The sequence below is a fragment of the Enhydra lutris genome, unplaced genomic scaffold (assembly GCF_002288905.1).
Source record: "Enhydra lutris kenyoni isolate GAN:26980312 unplaced genomic scaffold, ASM228890v2 scaffoldscaffold4, whole genome shotgun sequence".
NCBI classification, from domain to species: Eukaryota; Metazoa; Chordata; class Mammalia; order Carnivora; family Mustelidae; genus Enhydra; species Enhydra lutris.
The window spans coordinates 18,260,689-18,287,131 of NW_019154088.1; the positions used below are offsets into that span (position 1 = coordinate 18,260,689).

At 37.7% G+C, this 26,443-nt stretch overlaps 1 protein-coding gene and 1 pseudogene across 4 annotated transcripts in view; both read right to left on the bottom strand.

Annotated features, from left to right (window-relative positions):
* Positions 1-26,443, bottom strand: part of LOC111158740 (GA binding protein transcription factor beta subunit 1) — a 73,426-nt gene that overhangs the window by 33,104 nt on the left and 13,879 nt on the right. For 3 of the 4 annotated variants that reach the window (XM_022520998.1, XM_022520979.1, XM_022521005.1), the window contains exon 2: positions 2,196-2,303. In XM_022520998.1, coding sequence (XP_022376706.1) covers positions 2,196-2,303 — 108 coding nt within the window. Of the gene's footprint in view, positions 1-2,195; positions 2,304-22,316; positions 22,336-26,443 lie in introns of those variants that run through there. The other variant, XM_022520988.1, reaches the window with a different exon arrangement.
* Positions 7,998-8,598, bottom strand: LOC111158758 (annotated as a pseudogene).

The window sequence follows — 26,443 nt, forward strand, 5'->3', positions numbered from 1 at the left end:
TCTTTGGTAAGTAAAGTTGATAAAGTCATTTGCCCAGTCTTCTTTGACTTTTTATTGCTGTGATGTCAATTTCTTATGTATTACAGATACTAATCCTTCTAACAGATACTAATCCTCTACTATGGAGATCTTTTTGTCTTGATATACTACAGTATCACTATGATGTGTCTAGATATGGACTTCTTTAATTGATCCTCCTAGAGATTAGTTTGGGCTACTTGATTCTGAGCTGCAATCTTTTATCAGTTCTGGAAAAACATCTTTTATGTCTTAAAATTATTTCCCTATTCTCACTCTCCTAATTAGATATGTTACATTTTCTCACACTAGCCTTCATGACTCCTGAGATCTTAAATTTTCTACCCATTTTTCTCTATAATGCTTTCTGGATTTTTTTCCCATATATTTCAGTTCACTAATTTTCTCTTTAGCTATTCCTAATCTGCTTAAAACTTTATCTAAAATCCTTGTCAGTCTGCTTCTGTTGTTAGTTGTTTCAGTGGATTATTGTCCAAGTTGTCTTGTGTCCTTGTGCATTTAGTTACTTCTGACTATTCATTTTCCTTGGAATTTCATTTGTGGATACTGGGATGAATGTAGATTCCCCCAGAAAGAATATTAATTTGCTTCTGCCAGGACCCTGGGGTAACCCTAAGTCCAAAGATCCCCTGAAATTCAATTTTTGGTGTACAGTTCTGCAGAATGCACAAGTATTTATGAGTTCAAGTCACAAATGCGTGCAAGGGATAGCTGTGACTCCAAATCCACATCAATAATATTTTTCTTTCTCCACTTGTTGACTTGTTTCCAGGCAGTTCATTTTCCTATAGTACCCTAGCAACGAGGGCAGGGGCAGGAGCAGGTAAGATGAGGGAGGGGGTATTTCTGGATTACCTTATACAGAAGGTATATCTCTTTAGGATTCCTGAATTAAGAGGAGAGGATCTCCTAGGAGACTTCTATGAGCAGTCTCAGGTCTCTGTCTTCAGCAACCCATGTCAGTGAGGTGGGAAAACCAACAGGCAAATTCACTGAGTTCAACAAATATTCTTAGAGTGAAATTTCCTTAGGTTCTGGTGTTCACTTAGTTTTTCACATTGAAGTCCCTTATTTTCTTTCTAACTTATCAATGCACGAAAGATTTTTTTTTTCTAATAGTTAATCAAAAAGCCTTTATCTTTTGGGGCGCCTGCGTGGCTCAGTGGGTTAAAGCCTCTGCCTTTGGCTCAGGTCATGATCCCAGGGTCCTGGGATCAATCCCTGCATTGGGCTCCCTGCTCAGCAAAGAGCCTGCTTCTCCCTCTCCCTCTGCTACCCTCTCACTCAACTTGTGCTCCTTCTCTGTCAAATAAATAAATAAAATCTTTTAAAAAAAAAATTGCTTTAAAATAATACAGAACAAAGAAAGTGGATGAGGTTACAGAGGAAACAGACTCACCATGATCTGATCATTTTTGAAGTTGGCTGAAAGATATTTGAAATTCCCATAATAAAAAATTTTATATTGTTTTGTTTTAATGAAAAATAAAGAAGAACATAGAAAAAAATATGCCAAAAACAACAAAAGCTAAAATCTGAAATTTTTAGTTGTTATCAGTAGGTAGGTTAATCCACATTCCTAACCCTCTCTGCTGCCAAGACCATCTCTTTTGACTCACCCTGGGAACTAAGTACAGTTATGGTTTTTGCTGTCCTCACAATTGCCTTCTGTAGTTACTAAGAACATGTTCCCATTCCTTTCTTCCTCTCTGGTCATGTTTGCAATAGTATTGTAAGTATCACAGTATAAATGGAAACATTTTTCCTTTTTGGAAGCAATTATAACATTAACCAGGATCTTTAGCTGTTATTTTCTGAATTATAAATTCCACCTGTGCTATTTATGACCTTTAACTTAAATTCTAAGCAGCTACATTTTATATTCACCCTACAATATTTAACTCCATAATTTAAAAGAAAAACCCTTTTGTGGACAGAATACCTGAATAAGGTTGTCATATATATAATATGACATACATAAAGATACAAAACATTCTCTTTAAATGATGGCTATAATTCTAAAACTACAATTTGCAAAAAAAAGTCAATTTTCTGCTACATATAAACACAATACTGACTGAATTTTTAACTGGAAAAACTAATATATGAGAAGAATAAAAAAAAAAAACCAGCACAACATTAAAATCATTCTTTACCCAGTCTGTAGTAAAAGGAGCTCCATTTGCCATCAAAATACGAACTTCATCATCTTGACCTGCACGTGCTGCTTCTAAAAGCTTCTTTCCCAAATCTACCAGGGACATCTAAACAAAACAAAGATGAATTTAACATCTCTATTAATATATTATTACATGACTTTTCCCCCATGTATCTTTATTAATACCAATTCTCAATTATCCCTCTAAAAGTCTGTGATACGGTTAATTCCAAACTACAGATCATGCAAAAGCAATTTGTATTTGAATCTGGGGAACAGATTTTCCTTTCTCATTAAGTTTTTAGTTAGGATAATAAAATTAGTTTTAATTCTCCAAACAGAGCTGGTAAAGATAATGAGGTAAGTAGCAGAGAAGGCTTGTCTAATACTTAAAACTGGCAAGAAACTGTTTTCACTGGAGGAGCGCAGCAATAAAGTTTTTCATAAAAGTAAACATAAAAAAGGTATGAGATACTATCCTCTGTAACTGATGCAAATTACAATAAATATATTGTAACTGTTTTTTGCAACAGTAAATCAGAAAATGTGTTCAGAATTTACAAACAAATATTTTCAATTGTTGCACATTCAATACACATTCAGGTTCTTCCAGAAAAGGACAAAATTCACACTCTATGAAATACTGGAAAGAAAGTCTTACAGTATTATCAATAGGCTATGTGTTTCACTGAGAAGCTAGAAAGTAAGTGCAACGTTGTATCTTGTATTCAAGATACCTGAAAAGACTAATGTCACAAGTCAGAGTGTGTGTTGTTGAGTGTGTGTTTGACAGTCTCGGGTGTGTGGGGGCGGGGGAGTGTCTTCTTGAATCAGAAATACCGAAATACATGTTAAGGAAAGATCATGACAAGAGTACATAGATGAGAAGAGATCTGAATGTATTAGAGATGCTCAAATTCAAGGGATGTTGGTTCTGAGAAGAAAGGTCCCAAATTCAGGAGGACTATTCAGCTGGAAGACTATTCATTAATGCTATATAGTATCCTCAGCAAAGGCAAAGAGGTAGAAGTTGAGGCCTTTGAGGAAGGGAAGATACTGAACCCCTAGATTTACACAAGAAAAAAATGTGCCTGAGGTATGAATTTGCCTCAAAAAGGGAATACCCTTTGAAAGTTGGATAAGTAGTCAAGGGAAAGAAATTTTATGTCAGGTTGATTAGTGTATTCAAATCTTGTATGAACAGCTATTATTCAAGAAGGAGGGGAGAGGAGTATGTATGTATGTAAGAAGGGAGTTAGAGATTAGAGAAGTTATCGATTCCAAGAAGGATAGACTGCATTATATAATTAGAAAAAATGTTAGGGAATGGAAAAGGGCTGACTAAAATATATGTATCTATATATCTAGATATATCCCTTGAAAGAACAGATTCATGTTTGCATTACTGTATTTGTTAGTAGATTCTAGAACATGGGAACAACCAAACATAGAGTAACCAGTAACAGATGACAATGTTGGGAGACTTGCAAAAGATAAAGTGAGATGAATATGTCTAAAACAGGCATTTGTTACAAGCAGGAAAGAATTTCTTGTAATTATTCCATTTATAAGGATAAAAAGAATTCATAATATATCCCATGGTGAAGAAGAAAAACAACCACATGAATTTATGTTTTATGTAGGGGTTTTTACATGTATTTTTTTTGTGTGAAACAACACTTTCACCTTTTCTGTTTTCCTCCCATTCTCTCTCATACCTTGACTGAGTCACTGGAACCCAGGATACTTCTTAATCATGCTAAAGACATTAAGATCTAAAGAGATTACTGATCTCCATGAAGGATTTTTTCTAGGAAATATGCCAGCTAGGTAGTAAAAATTTACATCATAGTCAAAGAACCTGGAATCATTTCCTATGAAAAGCAGGATAAGGCAAAAAGAAACTGACCTATCTTCCACAAAAGTACAGTAAAATCTAAACTGGCCACACTAGCAATCACACTGACTACACTTGGATGACCAAAATTTAATATAAATGTGGCTTTATAATAATTCTTCACCCAAAATATATGCTTTTATGTCTTACACAGGTAATACAAAATCAGTTTGCATTCATTCAGCATACATACTGCCAGATGGTTTAGACATCTGGGTATCTTTGTCATAGTGGTTTAGGATTTTTCCTCATTTTTAGAAACTGAAATCTAAACTTAAAATTTGAGAGTAGGGTGACTGATTGGGTCTATGCAGGATAGTGACACTTCCCTCCACAGCTCAGTGGGTGTATTTACCCTGTTAAATCAGATTTACTCCCATGACAAATATGCTACCTGATGTTTAAACAAAACAAAACAAAACAAAACAACCCAGCCCAGGGGAGCCTGGCTCAGTCAGTCTGAGGAGGAGCATGTGACAATGGAGCTTGAGCTCAGAGGCCTGTGGCTCACGGTAAGGGTGGAGATTATTTAAACAAATAAACTTTAAAAAATAAAAAAAGAAAAAAAAGAAAAAAAACAAGCCCACATTGGAGTCATTTGCTCCCCACAGCAGCAAACCAAGAGTTCATTACAGTTTCAACCTGTCCCAGGAAGGTAACCTTTTTAGAAGCCAACCTGAAATTTTCTGATCAGCACTAGTGAGGTGCTGTTCCCTCCCTGCCTAAAAAAAGGTGTCTTGTCCAGGAACAATCTTTTCTTTTGCTAATAACTTCCTTGCCCATCCTCCTTCCTATAAAGACCTTCCATTCTGTACACCTCCTCAGAGCTCCTTTCTACTAGTCCAGTTCATGAATTACTTAATAAAATCCAATTCAATCTTCAAGAAAAAAATCAAAGGACATGATCATATATTTTCCAAAAGAGAAAATAGAAATAATTCACAAACATAAAAAATGTTCAGTATCACTAAGAGTCAAATAAATGTAAATAATTTAAAAGTTAAATTTTAAAAAGATGAGGTGAGACTAATACTTTTACATTCTGACGTCTTATATATATTGATGGCAATATATATGGATCAGCTGGGGTTTTTTGGATTAGCTTTTTTTAAATGTCAATTCAGCAATACATAAAAGTTACCAAAATAGGGGGTTATAGCTCAGGGGTAGAGCATTTGACTGCATGAAAGTTACCAAAATGTTCAAGCCTAATGACCAATAAATGATCCCACTTCTGAGATGTACCCTAAAGAAAAAATAAAAATATACTGAAACAGATTTATCAATACGTGTATACATGCCTATACACATAAATCTACATATATTACATATAATCATTTGTATCATGTAAACAACCTATATGAAGGAAAATGTGGAATCTAATTGAACAAAACACAGTAATTTAAAATAATAGTTGAAAGTTACATAACATTAAAAAGTTATGCCACATTAAATAAAAATATACAAAACTAATTTCTGAATGTCAAAAATACACACCAAAAAATACCAACAACTGTCAGAGTAACAAGATTATAGGAAATTTTTCTTCCATTTTACAAAGTTTTTATAATGTTACTAAATTATCTTTCTAATTCAAAAACTAGTTTTTTAAGGGGACAAATTACATTGTATGATTATCAACTAACTAAATGCTGACATTAAAGAAAGGTATATACTGAGTTACTAAACAGGAAAAGTAGAAAAAAATAAAGAAAATGCATGATATTGGGTACTTTAAAACAGCATTACTGATCTGATTACAAGAATGGCAAGAAAACTATGATGCACTTAAACAAAACAACTTTTATTACAATTCTGTAACTTCTTATTCAAAACACATCAAGGACTCAGGATATTTAAATTATTGTGGTTTTAAAGTTCCATGAGCAACACAGCTATGTAGTAAAAGAATAGCTGATGGGGCACCTGGGTGGCTCAGTGGGTTAAGCCTCTGCCTTCACCCCAGGCCATGATCTCGGGGTCCTGGGATCGAGCCCTGCATTGGGCTCTCTGCTCGGTGGGGAGCCTGCTTCCCCTCCTCTGCCTGCTGCTCTGTTTACTTGTGATCTCTCTCCCTCTGTCAAATAAATAAATAAAATCTTTTTTTTTTTTTAAGATTTTATTTATTTGACAGAGATCACAAGTAGGCAGAGGCAGGCAGAGAGAGAAGAAGGGAAGCAGTCTCCCTGCTGAGCAGAGAGCCCGATCTGGGGCTCGATCCTAGGACCCCAGGATCATGACCTGAGCCGAAGGCAGAGGCTTTAACCCACTGAGCCACCCAGGCGCCCCAATAAATAAAATCTAAAAAAAAGAAATAGTTGAATACTTTTAAATCAGCAGATCCCAAAATGGTAGCAGCACTGCCCCCTAGAGAGCCCTTTGGATATATACGGAGGCATTTTTGGGAGTCTGATGCAGGGAGGAGTGGGGTGAAGGCTCTATTAGCATTAAAAGGGCATGTGTCTGGGATACTAGAGGTCCAGCAATGCAGGGAACAATCCAGTATGGCAAAGAATTGTCACATGTTCTGGGTGACTTTCAAACGGTCCACTGAATATATCTAGGGCTAGAACTTAACTGATAGGTAAATAGTATTTTTTTCATAGTTATTAATGTATCCACAATTTTCCAGAATGGAACCCTACTATAAATCTATTTGTTTTGGTCAAAACTTTACTAAGAGCTGTTCGTCATTTTCGAAAATCATGTCACCAATGTTGATGCCACTTGGTTATCTGAATCACCAATATAAAACATGTATCAATCAGCTCTCCCAGCTTATCACTTTTCACAGTGATTTTATGAATAGGTACAAGCATTTGACAATCTCCAGTGTCATCCAGGGTGGTCTGCTCGAGGATTTACATACTGAAATATACAATTTTTATAAAGTGCTTTCCTTCCAGGACGGCTGGGTGGCTCAATCAGTTAACTGTCTGCCTTCCACTCAGGTCATGATCCTAGTGTCCTGGGATGGAGCCCCATGGTGCTGCTCAGAGGGGAGTCTGCTTCTCCCTCTCCCTCTGTCCTCCTCCTGTGTGCATGCTCGTGCTCTCTCTCTCTCTCTCTCAAATAAAGTATTTTTTTAAAAAGTGTTTTCCTTCCATTTCTCCTTTATAATTAAATATTCTAATGATTTTTTGAAATTATGCAGATAGGTAATAGTTTTCATTTCAAGTTAGTAAAAGGGGCAATACAAACATTTTTTATAGGAAGCCAGCACTGGATTTAATAAGACTGAAAAATCAATGGAAGAAAATACAAATGAGATCAAATAAGACAGAAATCAAAGGCACTCTTACTGTTTTTGTCAAGATAATTAGTAAATTGTAAAACAACGAAAATACCAAAATGTAGCAATTTCAACTTCTGATTCTCACTTAAGGGGAACAACACACACTACAGAATAATTCTAATCCTCAGAGGAACTCAACTGCATTAAGACAACAAATTGACTGAGGGGACCACAGCTCCAGATAGAGCACCCTCAATCAACTTTGCTCATTAACTCTTTAGAGATAAAGAGTTAGATTTACATAAAACCATTTAAGGGCCTAGCAATAAATGTTGCTTTTTTGGTACGGCAAAAAACTTTTTTTTTTTTTTTTTTCCTTATTTAAACTCCTTATTTTAGTAGTATCGTTTCAGGAAGGTGCTCAAGATGCTGCTTTAGGGGACGCCTGGGTGGCTCAGTTGGTTGAGCAGCTGCCTTCGGCTCGGGTCATGATCCCGGCGTCCTGGGATCGAGTCCCACATCGGGCTCCTTGCTCATCAGGGAGCCTGCTTCTCCCTCTGCCTCTGCCTGCCATTCTGTCTGCCTGTGCTTGCTCTCTCTCCCTCTCTCTCTCTGACAAATAAATAAATAAAATCTTTAAAAAAAAAAAAAAAAAAAAAGATGCTGCTTTAGGCAGCGGCAGCCTCTTTAGCCGCCTTTCTCTCAGCCAGCATCCGCTGCTTCTGCTTTGCCGGGCACTTCCTGGCGGAATAATGGGCTCCCAGGTTGTGATAGCGGTCTTGGTAAGCCTTGGCCACCTGGGTGAACTGCTCCAGCTCCTTGGCACAGTTCTGCCTGTAGCTCTCACCTTCCTGCTGCTGACAGGACTTCAGCCTTTCCTGGATAATGCTGACGATTTCTTGATCGACTTTATAGTCTCTTCTCCACTGCATTTCTGCTTCAAACATGCACAAGATATCCTTCTCCTGGCACTCGGTGATGTCTAGCACACGGCGGAACTCCCGGTGGTAGTAGTAATACCTGTTCTTCGCGTGCTGCCGCTCTATAAACTCTCTAACTGGGGTTCTGAGCCGGTCCACGAGGAGGTCGAAAGCCTTCGTCAAATAGGTTATGGGGTTGGGCAGCGAGGTCTGCGGCAAGGGCGCCGGTGTGCGGCGCGAGGGCTCGGGGTACACGTCCTTGTCCCAGCTGTCCGGCATGGCAGCGGCGCGCAGGAGGGACCCACTGTCGGACGCAGAACCCCGGCCTCCGCCTGTATCCCACAGCCTAGTTCGCCCGCCGCTGGCAAAAAACTTTTGCCCAAGAAAATAAAGAGGCATAATTCAATTCAATAAATTTTAATGAATGTTAAATATACTAACTGAAAAAACACTGTATGTATGGCACTGAATGCCATCCCATTTAATACCCCTTTCAAGAAAAGTAATCTAAAAACTCACTGTAATAAATTCCGTCCTGAATTTTTTTACTACTTCCAAAAATTTTATCACAATCTGATACAAACCATTATTTTTTTTTAACTTCAATAATATGAATTTTAGATCTACAGGGGAATTTCAAAACATCCACAAACTAGCTCCTTTTCCTTAAAAGTACATGCTGAGAGAGCCATCTAGTGGTAAAAGGAATTACTAACTATAATTACATTTTTATTTATTATTTAAGATTTTATTTATTTATTTGACAGAAAAAGAACACAAGTAGGCAGACCAGCAGGCAGAGGGAATGGGAGAAGTAGGCTCTCGGCTGAGCAGGGAGCCTGATGCAGTGCTTGATCCCAGAACCCTGGGATCATGATCTGAGCTAAAGGCAGCTGCTTAACCAACTAAGCCACCCAGGTGCCCTATAATTATATTTTTAAAGCTTACAGTCTATTTTGTTTTGAATTTCTATAATTAATAGCTCACAGAGCTGTTTTGAGGATTATAATATCTACTGGAAATGAAAACTCTCTATAAAACTGTAAAGTACTAATTCTATATGAATTGTTACTAGCACTCCTAAAAAAGAATATGAAAAAAAGTTAGAAAATATAATCCTATTACAATACACTTAATAATAAACCTTGATTGCCTCATTAAAAACTTCAGCATAAACTTGCAATATCATTCCTATGCTCAATGAGAACAATTACAAATCCATTAAAACTCTTCTAAAGTTTTCCACACCAAGCAATTTAGTACTACATATGCATCAAAAGCCTTTAAGATGATCATACTCTTTGACCTAATAATCCCACTCATATAAATCTATCACAAGGAAACTATCTGAAACATATTAAAAATAATGTTATTTAAAACAGGGGAAAACTGAAATGCCCTAATACAAGTAATAGCTAAAAGAGATTAGGGGTGCCTGGGTGGCTCAGTTGATCAGCTCAGGTCATGATCCCAGGGTCCTGGTATAGAGCCCCACATCATCAGGCTCCCTCCCCATGGGAAGCCTGCTTCTCCCTCTGTGTCTGCCTGTGCTCCCCCTGCTTATGCTCTGTCAAATAAATTTTTAAGACCTTTTTTTTTTTTTAAGAAATTGGGGTGCCTGGGTGCCTCAGTGGGTTAAAGCCTCTGTCTTTGGCTCAGGTCATGATCCCAGAGTCCTGGGATCGAGCCCTGCATCAGGCTCTCTGCTAGGTGGGGAGTCTTCTCCCCCCCCCCACCACCACTGCCGCCTGCCTCTCTGCTTGCTTGTGATCTCAGTCACATAAATGAATAAAATCTTAAAAAAAAAAAAAAAAAAAAAGAAATTAAGATAGATCATAATGGATACTGCAAGTTTTTTTTTTTTAATTATGGAAAATTTTGAGCAAATACAAGAACAGGCACAACAGTATAATGAACTTCCACACAGCCACCAACTGGCTTCAATTTACCAATTTACCAATTTATTGACAGCCCATTTCCCACCCACACACATTTTGAAGCAAATATCTGTAAATATTCCAGTATGTATGTCTAAAAGATAACCAGTACTACAGTCATTTAAGATTTATAAATAATATGCAACAGTATTAGAATCAAGCCTCTAAAATGAATACACACCATGATCCTAACTATGTAAGAAGTACATAGAAAAGCACCCAGAAGCAATATACAATATACCATGATAATGAAAATCAGAAATTTTTCCCTTTTTCCTATTTATTCTCTATTTCATTAGTGTTCTATAATGAGCACATATTACTCCTGTAATTAAAAATAAACTTTTATTAGTTGTTTCTAATAGTAATAGAAATTTGTTGCATCTAGTAATGTCACTTCAGTGAAAAAATGAATGGAAAAAAATGAATATCTCATATCCTGCATTTAAAAGATCTATAAATCAGACAAGTAAAATGTTGTAAAGAATACTAGTTAAAAATACATGAATAAGCACAGAAACCTTTTACTAAAAAGCTTTTCACCAAAATAAGATTACAGATAAAAAACATTTTTAATGTAAGAAATTAGATGTTGAAAGTTATTTTTAATAGTAAAAGCGTAAAAGGGGACTCTAAAATTAAGCATATTATAACCATGTGTTTAACTGTACATACGAAAATATTCTTGGGCATGAGAATTTAGTTGCCTACATTCTCGTAAGGAAATAGGGGTGCCTGGGTGGCTCAGTCTGTTTAGCCTCTGCATTTGGCTCAGGTCATGATCCCGGGGTCCTGGGATCAAGCCCCATGTCGTGAGGCTCCCTACTCAGCAGTAGGGAATCTATTTCTCTTTCTGGCCCCCGGCTCTTGCCCTCTCTCTCTCTAAAATAAATAAATAAAATCTTGTTTTAAGAGAAGGGAGGAAAAAAGACAATAACTTGGATAATAAAACTAGTACCTGGCATGTTGCTGAATAATTACATAGTATCATATAATCTAAACAGACTTACCCCAACAGTTATGGTCTCTACTTTGCAAAGGAGACAAAGAATAAAAGGACTTACCAAAGAGCACTAGTTTTAGTCTAAAGATAAGACCCATATTCTTAACTCTTGTGTTCTAAATTAGAGAACATTGGGAATCTGCAGGGATATAAAAGAACATGCCCTTCAAATCTCTTTCTCTGCGATTCCTTTGAAGAAAAAATAATCATATGAACTCTGGTATATTTGGAATTTTCTCCCATTTCCGTTTTGTCCAGTGGGCTTTTTTTTTTCTTTTTACCTTTTTTCAACTTAAAAATGACACTTTCAAACAAAGTCTCTAAAGAAAAATCATCTCCCATAGACCCTTGTTTCAGAAAACCACCAGAAGATGTACTCCTCCAAGACCAAGAATAAACAAAAACTAGAATCAAGGGCTTCAGGAAATAAGGGATCCAATATAACTAGAGTGGAAGAGGATCCCCAAGATGATGATAAAGGAGACCCCAAGAGGTCCTATACCAGAAACCTGGAAAGCAAATCCAGATTGGAATCAGAGGACAGAGGTTCCAGAAGGAGGTCTCCAAGGAAAAGATAGGCTGATAAGACTCCCAGAAAAAGAATGGGATCTCCAGTGGGGAATCTGACATGGGTTAATGATTGATACAAGAACAGTAAGCAAAAGAAAAAAGTACATAATTTTTCAGAGGGAAAAAAAAAAAAAAAAAAAAAACCTACACAGAAAGAAAATGTAATCCCAGTTTACACATATGGCATGGGTTAGTGAAGAAGAGTAGTTCCAGGATTGCAATAACCCCCAAATAATAATCCAAGCAAAATTTTTGGCGTACTTCTATTAAGAAGATGAAGAGTGAGGGGCACCTGGATGGCTCAGTGGGGAATGTCCAACTCGTGGTTTTAGTTCAGGTTGTGATCTCATGGGTGATGGAATCAGGGTCCCTGCACTGGGCTCCCTACTCTGTGGGGCGTCTGCTTGGGGATTCTCTCCCTCTGCTCCTACTCCCCACTTCCAAGCCCGGCTCATGTGTGTACACACACTCTCTCTCTCTAAAATGGATAAATAAATCTTTAAAAAAAGATGAAGAATAAGGAAAAATATGCTTAGAGGTGGTTTGGTTTAAGATAGCCAAAGCTTCATCTTCATAACTGGGAAGTCAAAGATACATATATATAGAAAAATCAATAAAGAGCATAAGCAGGTTATTTAGAAATATGGAGGGAAGTACTAGGGGGAGAAAACAGCAAAAAGAGAATGGATGCCTTTGGAAAGAAGGTTCTGGGGTGGGAAGGAATAACAGAAGGGACTCAAGGTTGTTGTTTTTGACCATAAACCTTGTATTTTTTTAATTTTCAACTTCATACGTGTATACTTTAATAAAAATAAAAGTACAATAAACAAATATATGTTCACTTTATATAAAAAATGTATCACTCAAATTCAAAGTCATCCCCACACTTCCTGTTGGTCTTACTCCCCAGAAATAACCACTATTTAAATGTTTAGTGTGCAGCCTTCTAAATCTTTTCTATGCCTATAAAAAAAACACACAGGCACAATGCTTCTTTTCAAACAAATAAAAAACAAAAAGAAGGGATCATATCATAGTGGTTTTGCAACTTGCTTCTTTGCACTCAACAGGGATCCCCTTGTTTTATCAGTGACATCTTTCTAATGCACACAGATAAAAACATATTTTTTACTAGCTACACGGAAGTATGGTAGGCTGAATAACGCCCCCCACAAAGATGTCTAGATCTTAATTCCCAGAATCTGTGAATGTTAGCTTATGTGGCAAAAAGGACTTTCCATGTGTGATTAAATAAAGGATCTTGAGATAGGAAGATCCTGGATAATCTAGATGGGCTGAAGTAATCACAAGGGTCCTTGTAAGTGGGATGGAGGAGGGTCAGGATCAGAGAGAAGGAAGCAGAGATCAGAGGAGAGAGAGACAAAGAGAGATCTGAAGTTGCTATAGTTGCTAGCCTTGAAGATGGGGGGGGGGGGGGATACTGCACCAGCCAAAAATTCAGGCAGCCTTGAAAAAACTAGAAAAGGAAAGAAAACAGATTCTCCATTGGAACCTCCAGAAGGAACACAACCGTTCTATCTTCTAGCAAGTTTATCTTTCTTAGCCATGATTACCTGATGACTTCCAAATCTATCTTCAGTCCAGGCCTCCATCCAAGCTAGACAGACCCTAATATTCAACTGGATAGATACCTCTACCAGCAGATGCCAAGCACTTCAAAAGTCAAACTGTCTAAGTCGTGGCTTGTTCCCTAGTTCAGAAACTTTGGAATCCTTCTGGACCCCTTCTTGCACCCACCTCCATTCCAATCAGTCATGACCTGTCACTTTTACCTCCTAAATGTCTCTTAAATCCTTCTACATCTTTCCAGTGATAGAGTCTCGGTCCTCAGTAAATATCTGTTGGGGGCACCTGGGTGGCTCCGTCAGTAAAGCGTCTGCCTTCAGCTCAGGTCATGATCCCAGGGTCCTGAGATCAAGCCCCACATCGAGCCCTGAATCAAGCTCCCCACTCAACAGGGAGTATGCTTCTCTCCCCCCATTTGCCCCTCCCCTGCTGCTTGTGCCTGCGCAAGCTCACTCACTCTCTCTCAAAAATAAATAAATAGGGGCACCTGGGTGGCTCTGTGGGTTAAAGCCTCTGCCTTAGGCTCAGGTCATTATCCCAGAGTCCTAGGATCAAGCTCCACATCGGGCTCTCTTCTCAGCATGGAGCCTGCTTCCTCCTCTCTCTGCCTGCTTCTCTGCCTACTTGTGATTTCTGTCTGTCAAATAAATAAAACCTTTTTTAAAATAAATAAAAAAATAAGGGCACCTGGGTGGCTCAATCAGTTAAGCATCTGCCTATCTGCCTTCGGCTCAGGTCGTGATCCTGGAGACCTCGGATCGAGCCCTGTGTCAGATTCCCTGCTCCACAGGGATTTTGCCTCTGTCTGTCTCTCTGTCCCTCATGAATAAATAAATAATATCTTTTAAATAAATAAATAAATGTTAACAGTCTTTTCTCCTGTGCCACAAACTGTGTTCATGCCTCCATCCTTTCTCTCCTAGAACTTCAAACTAGTGTCTATGCTTCACAGTCTTACCTTTCTCTAATTCATTCTCCATTCTGCTACCAAACTTCTTAGACATCCTTAAACAGAATTCAGGCCCCTTGTCAGTTACCTCAGATAAACTCAAACTCTTTGCCATTAGATTCAAGGCCTTTCATATTTGGCGTCTGTTGCCATCTCCACATTTATACCACTCACCACCTCACACTAAACTCTATACTCCAGACATGTTTTACTCACCTTTTTTTCTCACCTTTGGACATCTATACAAAACATTCCCTCTGCCAGGAAGAATGTTCTTCTCTCCATGCCCACTTTCGCTGTATTTATTCCTACCTGTTCTTCAGAGTTCAGCTTTTCTCCTCAGAGAAGCCTTCCCTGATCCCCCCAAACTAAATGGAAGTGTCCTTCCTGTGTATTCTTCTAGCATCTTAAGTTTCTCTTCTATAATGGCATTTATCAGACCACACTACATGTGCCTGTTTACTTGGCTACTTGTTTTCACTGTGCCTGAATGATGGTGCCTGGTAAACAAGCACTGATTGAATAAATAAACATCAGACACACAGCAGAAACTCCAGAAATACTTGGGATAACCAACAGTCATATAACATCTGAATTTTTCAATGCAAATTAAAATGACAGCTTCACAAATTCTAGGAAGTAACAATTAATAAAATACTCACTGAATTCCTCTCAGCCATATTATAACTAAATTTTTCACAAATGAATGAGATTAGATCTCTCCTGAATATTCTTTTTATTGGCAGCTACTCAAATGGACTGATCTGATCCAAAAAAACATGAGGTCAGTTCTATGTTTTCTCAGGCTAAAGGGAAAACTGTGAACATAATCTGTAAATCTGGATAATGTCTTTGTCTGGGACCCTCAAAAATCACTCTTGCACCTGCCACATTCGTATAAAAAATGTGGACAGGAAGCCAGAGTTTACCTAATAACCAGCAACAGTCTATGAAGCAAGATCAGCTCATGGTCACCATAATGACCGTGGGTCAAATCAGTACCAAACTGAATTCAAAGGTTATAAGTGAGTATGTTCTATCTAGAACTAAGCTGTCCAATACAGCAGCCACCAGCCATAATGCTACTAGGCACTGAAAAGTGGCCAGTCCAAATGGAGCTGTGCTTTAAGTGTAACACACCAGTACCAAAAAAGAATGTAAGGTATCGCATTAATAACTTTGCTATCAATTACATGTTAAAATGATAGTATTTTGGATATGTGGGATTAAATAAAGTATTATTAAAATTAATTTCATCTGTTTTTTTTAATGTGGCTGCTATAAAACATTAAATATATGGCTCACATTCTATTGCTGTTGGACAGAGCTATTCTAGAACCATTAATCAAAACTTCCTGGGGCACCTAGGTGGCTCGGTTGGTTAGGCGTCTGCCTTCAGCTCCTGTGCCCTAGAATCAAGCCCCACATCAGGTTCCCTGCTCAGCAGGATGTCTGCTTCTCCCTCTCGCTCTGCCTGCCACTCCCCCTGCTTGTGCTCTCTGTTAAATAAATAAAAATGTGGGGCGCCTGGGTGGCTCAGTAGGTTGAAGCCTCTGCCTTCGGCTCGGGTCATGATCCCAGGGTCCTGGGATCCAGCCCCACACGAGGCTCTCTGCTCAGCAGGGAGCCTGCTTCCCCCTCTCTCTGCCTGCCTCTCTGCCTACTTGTGATCTCTGTCTGTCAAATAAATAAATAAAATCTTTTAAAATAAATAAAAATCTTTAAAAATAAGATTTTTTAGGGGGGCCTGGGTGGCTCAATGGGTTAAAGCCTCTGCCTTCGGCTCAGGTCATGATCCCGGGGTCCTGGGATCGCCCCACATCGGGCTCTCTGATCCGCAGGGAGCCTGCTTCCTCCTCTCTGTCTCTGCCTGCCTCTCTGCCTACTTGTGATCTCTGTCTGTCAAATAAATAAATAAAATCTTTAGGAAAAAAAAAAGATTTTTTAAATCTTTAAAAATCTTCAAAAAAAGATTTTAAAAATCTTCAAAAAATAAATACTTAAAAACAAAACCAAAAAAAAAAAAAAAACTGCTTAAAGGTACCAAGTTTAGAATTTACAAAAAACTGCAACATTTGAATATAAGATATAGATAGGACATTCTCTAAGAAAAACTATCTGATGAATTATCCCTATTATAACACTGGATAGACTTTCCCTCTAAAAACTATAGGAAGGTATCTTTTGTCCTTGGAAAACTTCACAAACTCACTTGGGGATGAAGCTACCCATAAATTCTACCCATACTACTACATAACTTCTTCTCTTTGCAACCCACTGCCCCTTTACCCCATTCAACTACTAGTCTATTCTAATCACACAGATTTATCCCAGGAAGAGACTGAGACTTAAAAAGAGTACAAGCAGAAGATGAAGACAAGACTAGAACTCTATTGGAACTAGGCCAGTAGATGGTTTTGAATTAACAGGGAAGCATAACTTACCTAGTTACTATAAAATACAGCCAACAAACTATTCACAACAGTGAATTATCAATATCCTCCCCAACAATAAGAATACCTACACTTTGATCCTTTCTCTTCAAGCTTTCTCATATTCATCTCTTCCTCTCTACTACCTCTAGTCTTACACATTCATTGCCTCATACCTTAAACATCACAATAGCCTTTTGGCTGACCTAACTCTAATTTCTGCACCCTACTGCCAAGCAATCTCACTAAAATACAATTTCATTCAATTCAAATACTTCTGTATGAGTCTCTCTACATGGTCTCTACCCTCGAAGAAATCATCACCTAGTAGAGAAGACATATATCTCATAATTCCTTTATCTAAAGTCCTCCTCCATACAACCATTTGAAGAACAATTTGTTGATATCCAGAAGAACTGAAGGTATGTCTACCCTTTGATCCAGGGATTCCACTACTAGGAAGCTGCCATATCTCCTTAACACACACACACACACACACACACACACACACACACACACGTGCGCGCGCGCAAAGAGAGGAAACATGTATAGAACATTTACAGAAACATTATTTATAATAGAAAAAAAAATCTACAAACAACCTAAGTGTCCAACAATAGAAAAATATTTTTAAGCTTTTATTATAAAATCTTTCAAATATAGAGAAGTATGTGTATGCATATAAATGAATATATGTGTGTATACACAAACACACACACACACATAAGCCCATCACCCACATTCTAAATTAAAAGTTGGCCATCTTGCTTCATCCTACTCCTTTCTAAAAAAATGCACTTTACAGCTGGCACATGCTGCATTTGGTTGTTATATATCTAGATTAATTATATTCTCGGACAGTTTCCCTTCCCCCCACCACCCCACCCTTGTTTTCCTCTCCCATGACATTAAATGGCCAGTTTATCTGTATCTCGCATTCTGTATTTTTCTGATTGCTTCACCCAAGGTAGTACTTAATTTCTTTCATCACCCATATTTCTTATAAACTGAAAGTTAGTCGGAAAAGTTAAATTTGGTACAAACACCTTCAGTTGATGCACTATACTTGATACTGAATCACATCAGGAAGAACATATTTTTTGGTTCATTTTTAGTGATACTAGGATTAATAACTAGGCTGGTAATAGCCCGATCCTTCCACTGTAAAATTTTATTGTTCTGAGACCAACTAGTACTCTGTGGAGTATTTTGGGACCATGCAAATACCCAATTCCCAATGAACCTTTTGCCTAACAATTTCAGCACCCACTAATGATCCTGGCCCAAGTCAAATATTTCATAAAAGGATGTAACAAATTGTGACTTTCTGATTCTGTAATTCTTTCTATATTTATCATCTGGCATTCCTCACTAACTGTAATACATTTCTACTAAAAAAGCAGTTCAAATGTTAAATTACCAATTTTCAGAGAAAAGGATAGGTGTAACAGCCATCTCCATTTGCCTTGTTTTTTTAAATTGTTATATATTATTTCAAATTACTCTCCTTATTCTCCTTTATGTTCAAACTGTCCCAACTTTGGTCAACAAGGGCCTCTTTGGGTAGGCTTTTGTTGTGTCTTTGAAAGCTTTCTTGCTTTTGGCACAAGATGTTCCAGGTTCACTAAGTATGTTCCCTGCCCCAGTACTGGAATCAGTCATTTCTTTGAGGATTCTAAATGGAAGTATTTAAAGACCAAAATTGGTGTAATACAAATATACCTACCAAAGTAATAGTATGTTTCTATATCCTTTCAGTGGACAGAGCTAAGAAAGAAATACATATTTGGGTGGAATTAAGAAATATATATATATATTAAATCCTGAATTCAAACTGACATTTATAATTCAAGTACATCACTATATTCTTTTTGCTTAGCTTCTTTGATTTTATACTTATATTTCTATTGGTTTCTAACATATAAGCATAAAAACTTACTGGCTTTAACCTACAACATGTATCAAATGATATAAAAATAAAAATACCAATACTATAACTAGCAATAAAACGAGTGAAGTTTAAGATTTCTTTCAGTTCTTTTTGTCCTTAGTATATATGCCATTTGATATTGAGCTCAAAAGTCACTTGAGATTGTGTTTTCCTCCATGTATTTAAGCAACTATTTTGATATACACATAGGTTCATTTGTTCAAGTTTGTTCTCAATTTTAGAGATTTTTATTTTCATTTAATTATAATTTTTGAATGTGTAAAACATTTACATAATTCAAAAGTCAAAACGAAATACACTCAGAAATCTTACTTCCATTCCTGTTTCCTACACATCTTTCCCATTCACCCTCTCCCCCCACCACCAGGTAACAATTTTATTAGTTTCTGGTCTGTATCAACAGTCTTTCTTTTTGAAAAAGAAACTAATTAGTTTATGTATTCTTATTCCCACACACACCTTTTTTTTTTTTTTTTAAGATTTTATTTATTTGACAGAGATCACAGGTAGGCAGAAAGGCAGGCAGAGAGAGAGGAAGGGAAGCAGGCTCCCTGCTGAACAGAGAGCCCAAGGCAGGGCTTGATCCAGGATCCTGGGATCACGACCTGAGCTGAAGGCATGCTGGCTTTAATCCATTGAGCCACCCACGCACCTCCCCCCCACACACTTCTTACACCAAAAGAGCATACTACATACACTGTTCTGCACTTTGCTCCCCCCACCATTTAATATATATAACTGGGAAATTCTCCATAGAGATTTACCTCATTCTGTTTTATACCTGCAGAGTACTATATGAAAATACCATAGTTAAAAACTAGTAATCTTTTACTCTCTAGCAATCAAGCCAAAAGATCACCTCACAGTTCAAGGCCTTCATCAACTGCTCCAACCTTGCACCTTCACCTCGTCCATTTTTCTCAACTCCCACTTCATACAGGACCCCAGCAGCTGTCAGATTCTAAACAATTCTTCCTTATTCAGTATGTGCTCACCTTATTCCAGACCCAATGCCTTCTTCCCTTGTGCTACTTGCCCAGTTTTGATGGCTACGTATCTTCTCTGCAAATCTGGTACTTTACAGCCCATTTCAAACATTTCTTTTTTTCTAATAAGCCTTCCTTAAATGAGCTAATTCCTCTATGTTTCCCTTTAAATTTTCTCAGGGATTTATACCATAGTCCATGTTTCCCTTCATTCATTAAATGTTTGCTGAGCATATATGTGCCAACAGAAAATAAACAAAGACAAGTCCCTACCCTCACAGAGCTTGTGTTCTTGGGGGAAGCATAGAAATCAATCGACCAACAAATAATAGCCGTACCGGTAAGGATAAATGCTATGAAGAAAATGTAAGGCACGTTAAGAAAAGAGAATACTGGATCAGAGATGGGGAACTGCCATTTTAGACAAAGTTAAGGAAAGGCCTCTTTGAGGACATTTGAGTAGAAACATGAATTAAGGGAGGAAGGAGAGCAAGGAAGGATTCCAGAAAAAAGCATCATGAAGGACAGGTCACTCTTTTGGCTGCTCAGCATCAGAACATTTTCATATGCCCAGGGAATTCCCCTCTGATGAGTCCTGAAAGAAGCCAGAACCTTCACCTATTAGTGAAGCTAAGTATTTGCTTCCCCAGCCCCCCATACAGCTAGTCTTATGATCTCCTTCCAACAAAGAAGCATCCATGCTGGACTTTAACTTAGAAGATAATGCAAAAAAAAAAAAAAAAAAAAAAAAAAAAAAAGGCAGGAAGTATACTGAATCCATTATGGCAAGAGTGGAAGCAGATTGCAATGACGGTACTGGTAATGGTTTCTTCTGTGACAATTCCTTTTCTGCTAAATTAACCAGACATGGTTTTCAGATTTTAGAACTAAAGTTTGGGGGTTTGGGGGTTTTCTGTTTTAAGAACTAGGAATTCTGACTGTTCCTCATGATCCAGGGAGATGGACCAGCAAGTATAAGGGCCCTGGGCTAGGGGGGAAAAGGACAGCATATGAAATCACAGAGACAGGCATGAGCCACATCACACAGGGCTTTTTGGAACTAGTAAGAAGCCCGGGTTTCATTGAGTTTACTAGGAATTTGTTGGAATGTTTTAAACAGGAGAGCGTTGTGATATGATTTGTGTGTGTGTGTGTGTATACGTGTTTTGTCCATTAAGCATTTTATTCGCACATATGTTTTACACCCCTGGAAAAGGAATCCTAGGATTTTCCCACCTGCACGCTTCTGCCTTGCTTCTCTGTGGTCCATGACTAGTACAATGCTTAGTACAATGACACCATACTGGCAGGATGGGAGCAGGTTATTCTGCCATTTTTCTAGACCTTTGAGCTGCACAGCAAATCTGGGACTGATCAATCCACACTTATTCAACCCACCCTTGAGGCTTACAACAATTTTCCCAGCTCTGTCATCATCAATGATTTCAAATGCACCCATGTAACCATGCTTCATGCTTCATCATCACAGTTAGAAACCAGACAAAGGGGGCGCCTGGGTGTCAGCGGGTTAAAGCCTCTGCCTTCAGCTCAGGTCATGATCCCAGGGTCCTGGGATCAAGCCCCGCAGGGCTCTCTGCTCGGCAGGGAGCCTGCTTCCCCCCTCTCTCTCTGCCTGCCTCTCTGCCTACTTGGGATCTCTGTCAAATAAATAAATAAAAATCTTAAAACAAACAACAACAACAACAACAAAACCAAAGACTTGGAGTAGTGGCTAACAAGAACCTAGTGTTTGCCTCTTTGTGGCATTGTTAATGTTCTTGAGAGAATCTGCCAGGACATTCATGTGTACCATTATGGAAAGACGGTAGAAGGAGCTGATTTATATTTTTTTTAAATTACTACTGTTTTATATTGGTAGTTCATAGAGGAAAGCAAGGATTGAGGCAGGAATACTAGTTAGGAAATTATTCCAGGCAAGAGCTGATACTGCCTTAGGCTAGGATGATACCTACATAATCATTTAAACTTTTTATCTCTAATTATTATATATCTAAGTTTAAATCTAGCATCTAATTTTGTGCTCTCTATTCGTTACCTGTCCAGGTTCTTATCTCTCCTGCCTTCTTCTGAACTGATTCTTTTTTAACATTTTACCTATTTCTCTTACTGATTTGGAAGTTATATTCTGTATTTTTGTTCTTGTAGTTATTTCTTAGAAATTATACTATGCATTAAAGTCTAAAATTAATCAAAATCTTGTTTTAAAATACCTAAGCAAGCATCAACCAATGACAATGCGTGGACCCTGTTTGGATTCCAATTTGAAGAAACTAAATGTAAATTTTTAAAAAACTTTTTTAAGTTTTACAGTGAAAATATTTGGTATGATACCATAATGATGGACACATGTCATGAGATACTTGCCCAAACTCAAAAGAATGTAGACCAACAATGAATCATAATGTAAACTACAGACTTTAGGTGATTATGATGTGCCAGTGTAGGTTCATCAATTGTAACACATGTACCACTCTGGTGGCAGATACTGATAATGGGGGAGGTTATCCATGTATGGGGGCAGTTGGTGTATGGGAAATCTTTGTGCTTTCCCCTCAAGTTTGCTGTAAACCTAAAACTGCCCTACAAAAAAATCATTGTTAAAATAATCATCTTGGATAGTTAAGGAAATACCTGATAAAGTTCCCTGTTGTTAGATGTTCAGTACTTCCCTTTTTTTTGGTTCCATAATACATTTCAATAAAGGTGAATGCTGCATTAAAAAAAAAAGAAAGTTATTTTGCAGATAACTAAGGAAAAGTGAACGCTGCCTAAATATATAATGATATTACGGAATTATGTTTATTTTTTTCTGGATATAATTGCGTTATAGTTTAGGTTTATATATTTTTAGAGATAAAAACTACTTATGGATTAAATAATTGATACTTGAGATGTGTTTCTCAAAATACTGAGGAATGTATAAGAAACCACTGTAATCTTGAATTGGATCATTGTTGAAAGTGGGTAATGAATACATGGGAGTTCATTATACTCTCCTTTGCTTTTACATATTTAAAGTTTTCCATACAAAGGGTTTTTTTAAAACTTATCCTCCTAGACAACACAAAGACCTTAGAACCTAGAATCCAACTTACTCCTTCTGCTATTGCCTCGTCTTTTAATCCATTAGACATTCTTACTGTTGTATGCAGTCAAGATTCACTTTCATTTTCCAAACATGTATTACTTTCTTTACTTTTCAGCCCTTCATACAATTCTTTCCTCCCACATGGTAATCAATTTCATCCTGCCCAAAGTATATCCTATAGAACTGCACTAATAAGGTGCATGTGGCTATTTTAATTAAGACTTCATCTCAATCACACTAGCCACATTTCAAGTGCTTAACAGCCTTATGTGGCTTAAGACAATCCTGAGCAGCACAGATAAAGAATATTTCCGTCATCACAGCAACTTCTACTGAAGAGTGTTGGTTTAAATTATCTTTAATGAGTGAGATGCTGGTGACAATATGTTTTTCTCAAAATATCTTTATTTCACCATCATTCTTTAAAGATATTTTCACTGGATATAAAATTCTAGGTTGGCAAGGTTTTTTGTTTTTTTTTTTTTCCATTTCATATTGCAAGCATCATTTTACTACCTTCTGACTTCCATTGCTATTGTTGAAAAGTCACCTGTTTGTCTAATTCTCACTCCTTTGGTGGTTACCTTCTTTTTCTCCAGATAGTCTTAAGATTTTTCTGTGTCACTGGTTTTCTGCAGTTTCACTATGATGTGTCTAGATATGGATTTATTTTTATCCTAATTAGCACTCATCAGAACTTTTGTATCCTGTTTTGATATCCTTTTATAGTTTCATGTTTCCTGTCTTTGAATTTGCCATTTCTGTAAATACAGGAGGCATGGATTTTTTTTTTAATTTTTTATTTATTTATTTGAGAGACAGAGAATGAGAGAGAGAACCTGAGAGGGGAGAGGTCAGAGGGAAAAGCAGACTCCCCATGGAGCTGGGAGCCCAGTGAAGAACTCGATCCTGGAACTCCAGGATCATGACCTGAGCTGAAGGCAGTCGCCCAACCAAGTCACCCAGACTCCCATAAGCATGGTTATCATGTATCTTCTAATTCTATAAATGATGTCTACAAATAACTGTTTCTGCTGTTGTTTCTGTTCATGTTTCCTTGTCTCCTCGTATGCCAGCTTATCTTTGACCACGTACTGGTTAGTGTCCTTAAAAAATTATTTGTAGAGCCGTCTAAAATGAAGAACTGTTCTTCCAGGGAACATCTGCATTTGCTTCTGCCAAGCACCTAGGGGACACTACAAATGAGGGACTGCCCTAAATTAAGTCACGGTTTAAATTTCCCTTTCCTTGCTAGGCTATGGCCACAACTTTATACAGAGACTTCTTTCTTTTCTCTTTTTTCTCCTGCTCTGCTCAGCACCAAACCAACCTGCAGTCCCTTCATATTTGGCTGGAAAGTAAACAATGAAAGGGGAACAGGAATTAGCTCTGATTTATCCTTCTCCTGCAGGTGTAGACATATGGAGTCAAAGCCTAGTTAGGTGGGATCTCTTGTAAAACTTTACATGTCCACATGTCAGGTAGGCTTTGAATCTTGATTTTTGTCCACCTCTCCCCACAAGTGTGATGAAAAGAAACCTAAAGTTCTTGAAATCTGCAAACATACTGGGGCCATCAGTGGCTTCAGTTCTCCAGATATTCTGCTAACCTCTCTTGGTTTGGGCTTTCTTCCAAGCTTTCTTCCAACCTCTCTTGGGCTTGGTAAACCAAATTCCCCTATCTTTCCAGTTCTTCAAAACTCTTAAGGTGGTGTTTATAAATCTTATCCAGCATTTTCAATTCTTTTTAAGAAGAGGATGGGTAAATAATCTAGCCCACCATTACCCAGAGGTAACATCTATTTTGAAGTTGAGCTAACAGAACTTCCCTATGTATTAGATATCAGTGTACAAGAAAAAGAGGAGTCAGAGGTGACATCTAGATTTTTGGTTTGTATAACTTGGTGAAAAGTGGGATTATTTTGGTGGGCAAAGTGGGCTGGGGTGGGTCAGGTGTTAAGGGTTTAGTCACAGACTTACTAAGTTCGAGATGCCTTAGCTAGGTTCTAAGTTTCTTTCTTTCTTTTTTTTTTTTAAAGGAACTGACCAATTTTTTTTTTTAAAGATTTTATCTATTTATTTGACAGAGAGAGATCACAAGTAGACAGAGAGGCAGGCAGAGAGAGGGAAGCAGGCTCCCTGCCGAGGAGAGAGCCCGATGCGGGACTCGATCCCAGGACCTTGAGATCATGACCCGAGCCGAAGGCAGTGGCTTAACCCACTGAGCCACCCAGGCGCCCCTAGGTTAAAAGTTTCTTAAAGGTATAAACAAGGCTTTCTTTTAGTGCCATTTATACCCATAGGTACTTTATAACACTGTTGCACACATAGTTGGTATTCAACTAACTAAAGATTTCTCTACCTCAGTACTACTGACATAATGGGTCTGACAATTCTTTGTTGTAGATTTTTTTATGCATTGTAGGTTATCTGGCAGCATCCCTGGTAGGCATTAGATGCTAGTGGCACCATCCTGTCCCCCATTTTATGACATTAAAAAAAAAAATGTCTCTGGATATTGCTAAATGTCTCTCAGGGGTAAAATATCCCTGACTGAGGACACTAATGCTTCTTAAAGTTAATTGCTATACACTGTGCTATTACCATTCTTTCACTAAACTGGACACAACAAAGATACACAAGATTTAAGAATCCATCTAAGCCCAAACTGTAGCCAATCCCAAATGAGCATTTCTCAAATTACGTTTCCCAAAGCACCAGAGGACTGCAGTATGGAGAAAGACAGTGGTGAACAGGTAAGCTTAGGTTGGTGGTGACAAAACAGTTTCACCCTCACTAAAGCAAGACCATCTCCAACTGTTTCAAGTTTATACATATAATACTACTGTAATTTTTTTTTTAAGATTTTATTTATTTGACAGAGATTACAAGTAGGCAGAGAAGCAGGCGGGGGGTGAGGGGGGGCAGAGAGCCCGATGCGGGACTCGATCCCGGGACCCGGGGATCATGACCTGAGCTGAAGGCAGAGGCTTTAACCCACTGAACCACCCAGGTGCCCCCACTATTGTAATTTTTAAAAGAAAGCTGTTGCCAGCAAAATGTCTTTTCTTCAGATAAAAAATGGTTAAAATTTTAACTATTCTCAAGCAAGAATTACTTAACAGCTTTATTTTATTGCTATTCTACACCCAAATCCTTATTAACATAAACCTAGAAAAGATTTACTAAATCCATCTGCAAGTCCTGGCATGTATGTGTTTTATTTGTACTTCTCCCTCACCCCTCCTTTTTTTTTTTTTAAAAAACTCTGGCCAAACAGAAATCAGGTAAAAGTTATATAGATAAATTAAGGCCTCAAAATCAGATTCTGAAATAGAACTCGTTCAAATCAATTTTAAATCGCAAAGTATATAGCAAGACCTTGTTTTAGGCAGCACTCAGAATGCTGGGACTCCTTTTCTTCATTAGATTAAACTTCCTTGTCTTGAATAATATACAGTTACTCCCAAATGTGCTATATAAAAAATAATTTTCATGCTCTACTAGAAACCTCTCTAAACCAGTTTAAATAGTTTTCAATATTACAGTATAATCTCAGCTACCCTAAAGATCACATCCTTATACAAAGCTATCTTTATTTCTTTGAATTTCAGATACCAAAAGATATAATTAAATCGGATAGAACCATGCTAATAAATTAAGTTCCTGAT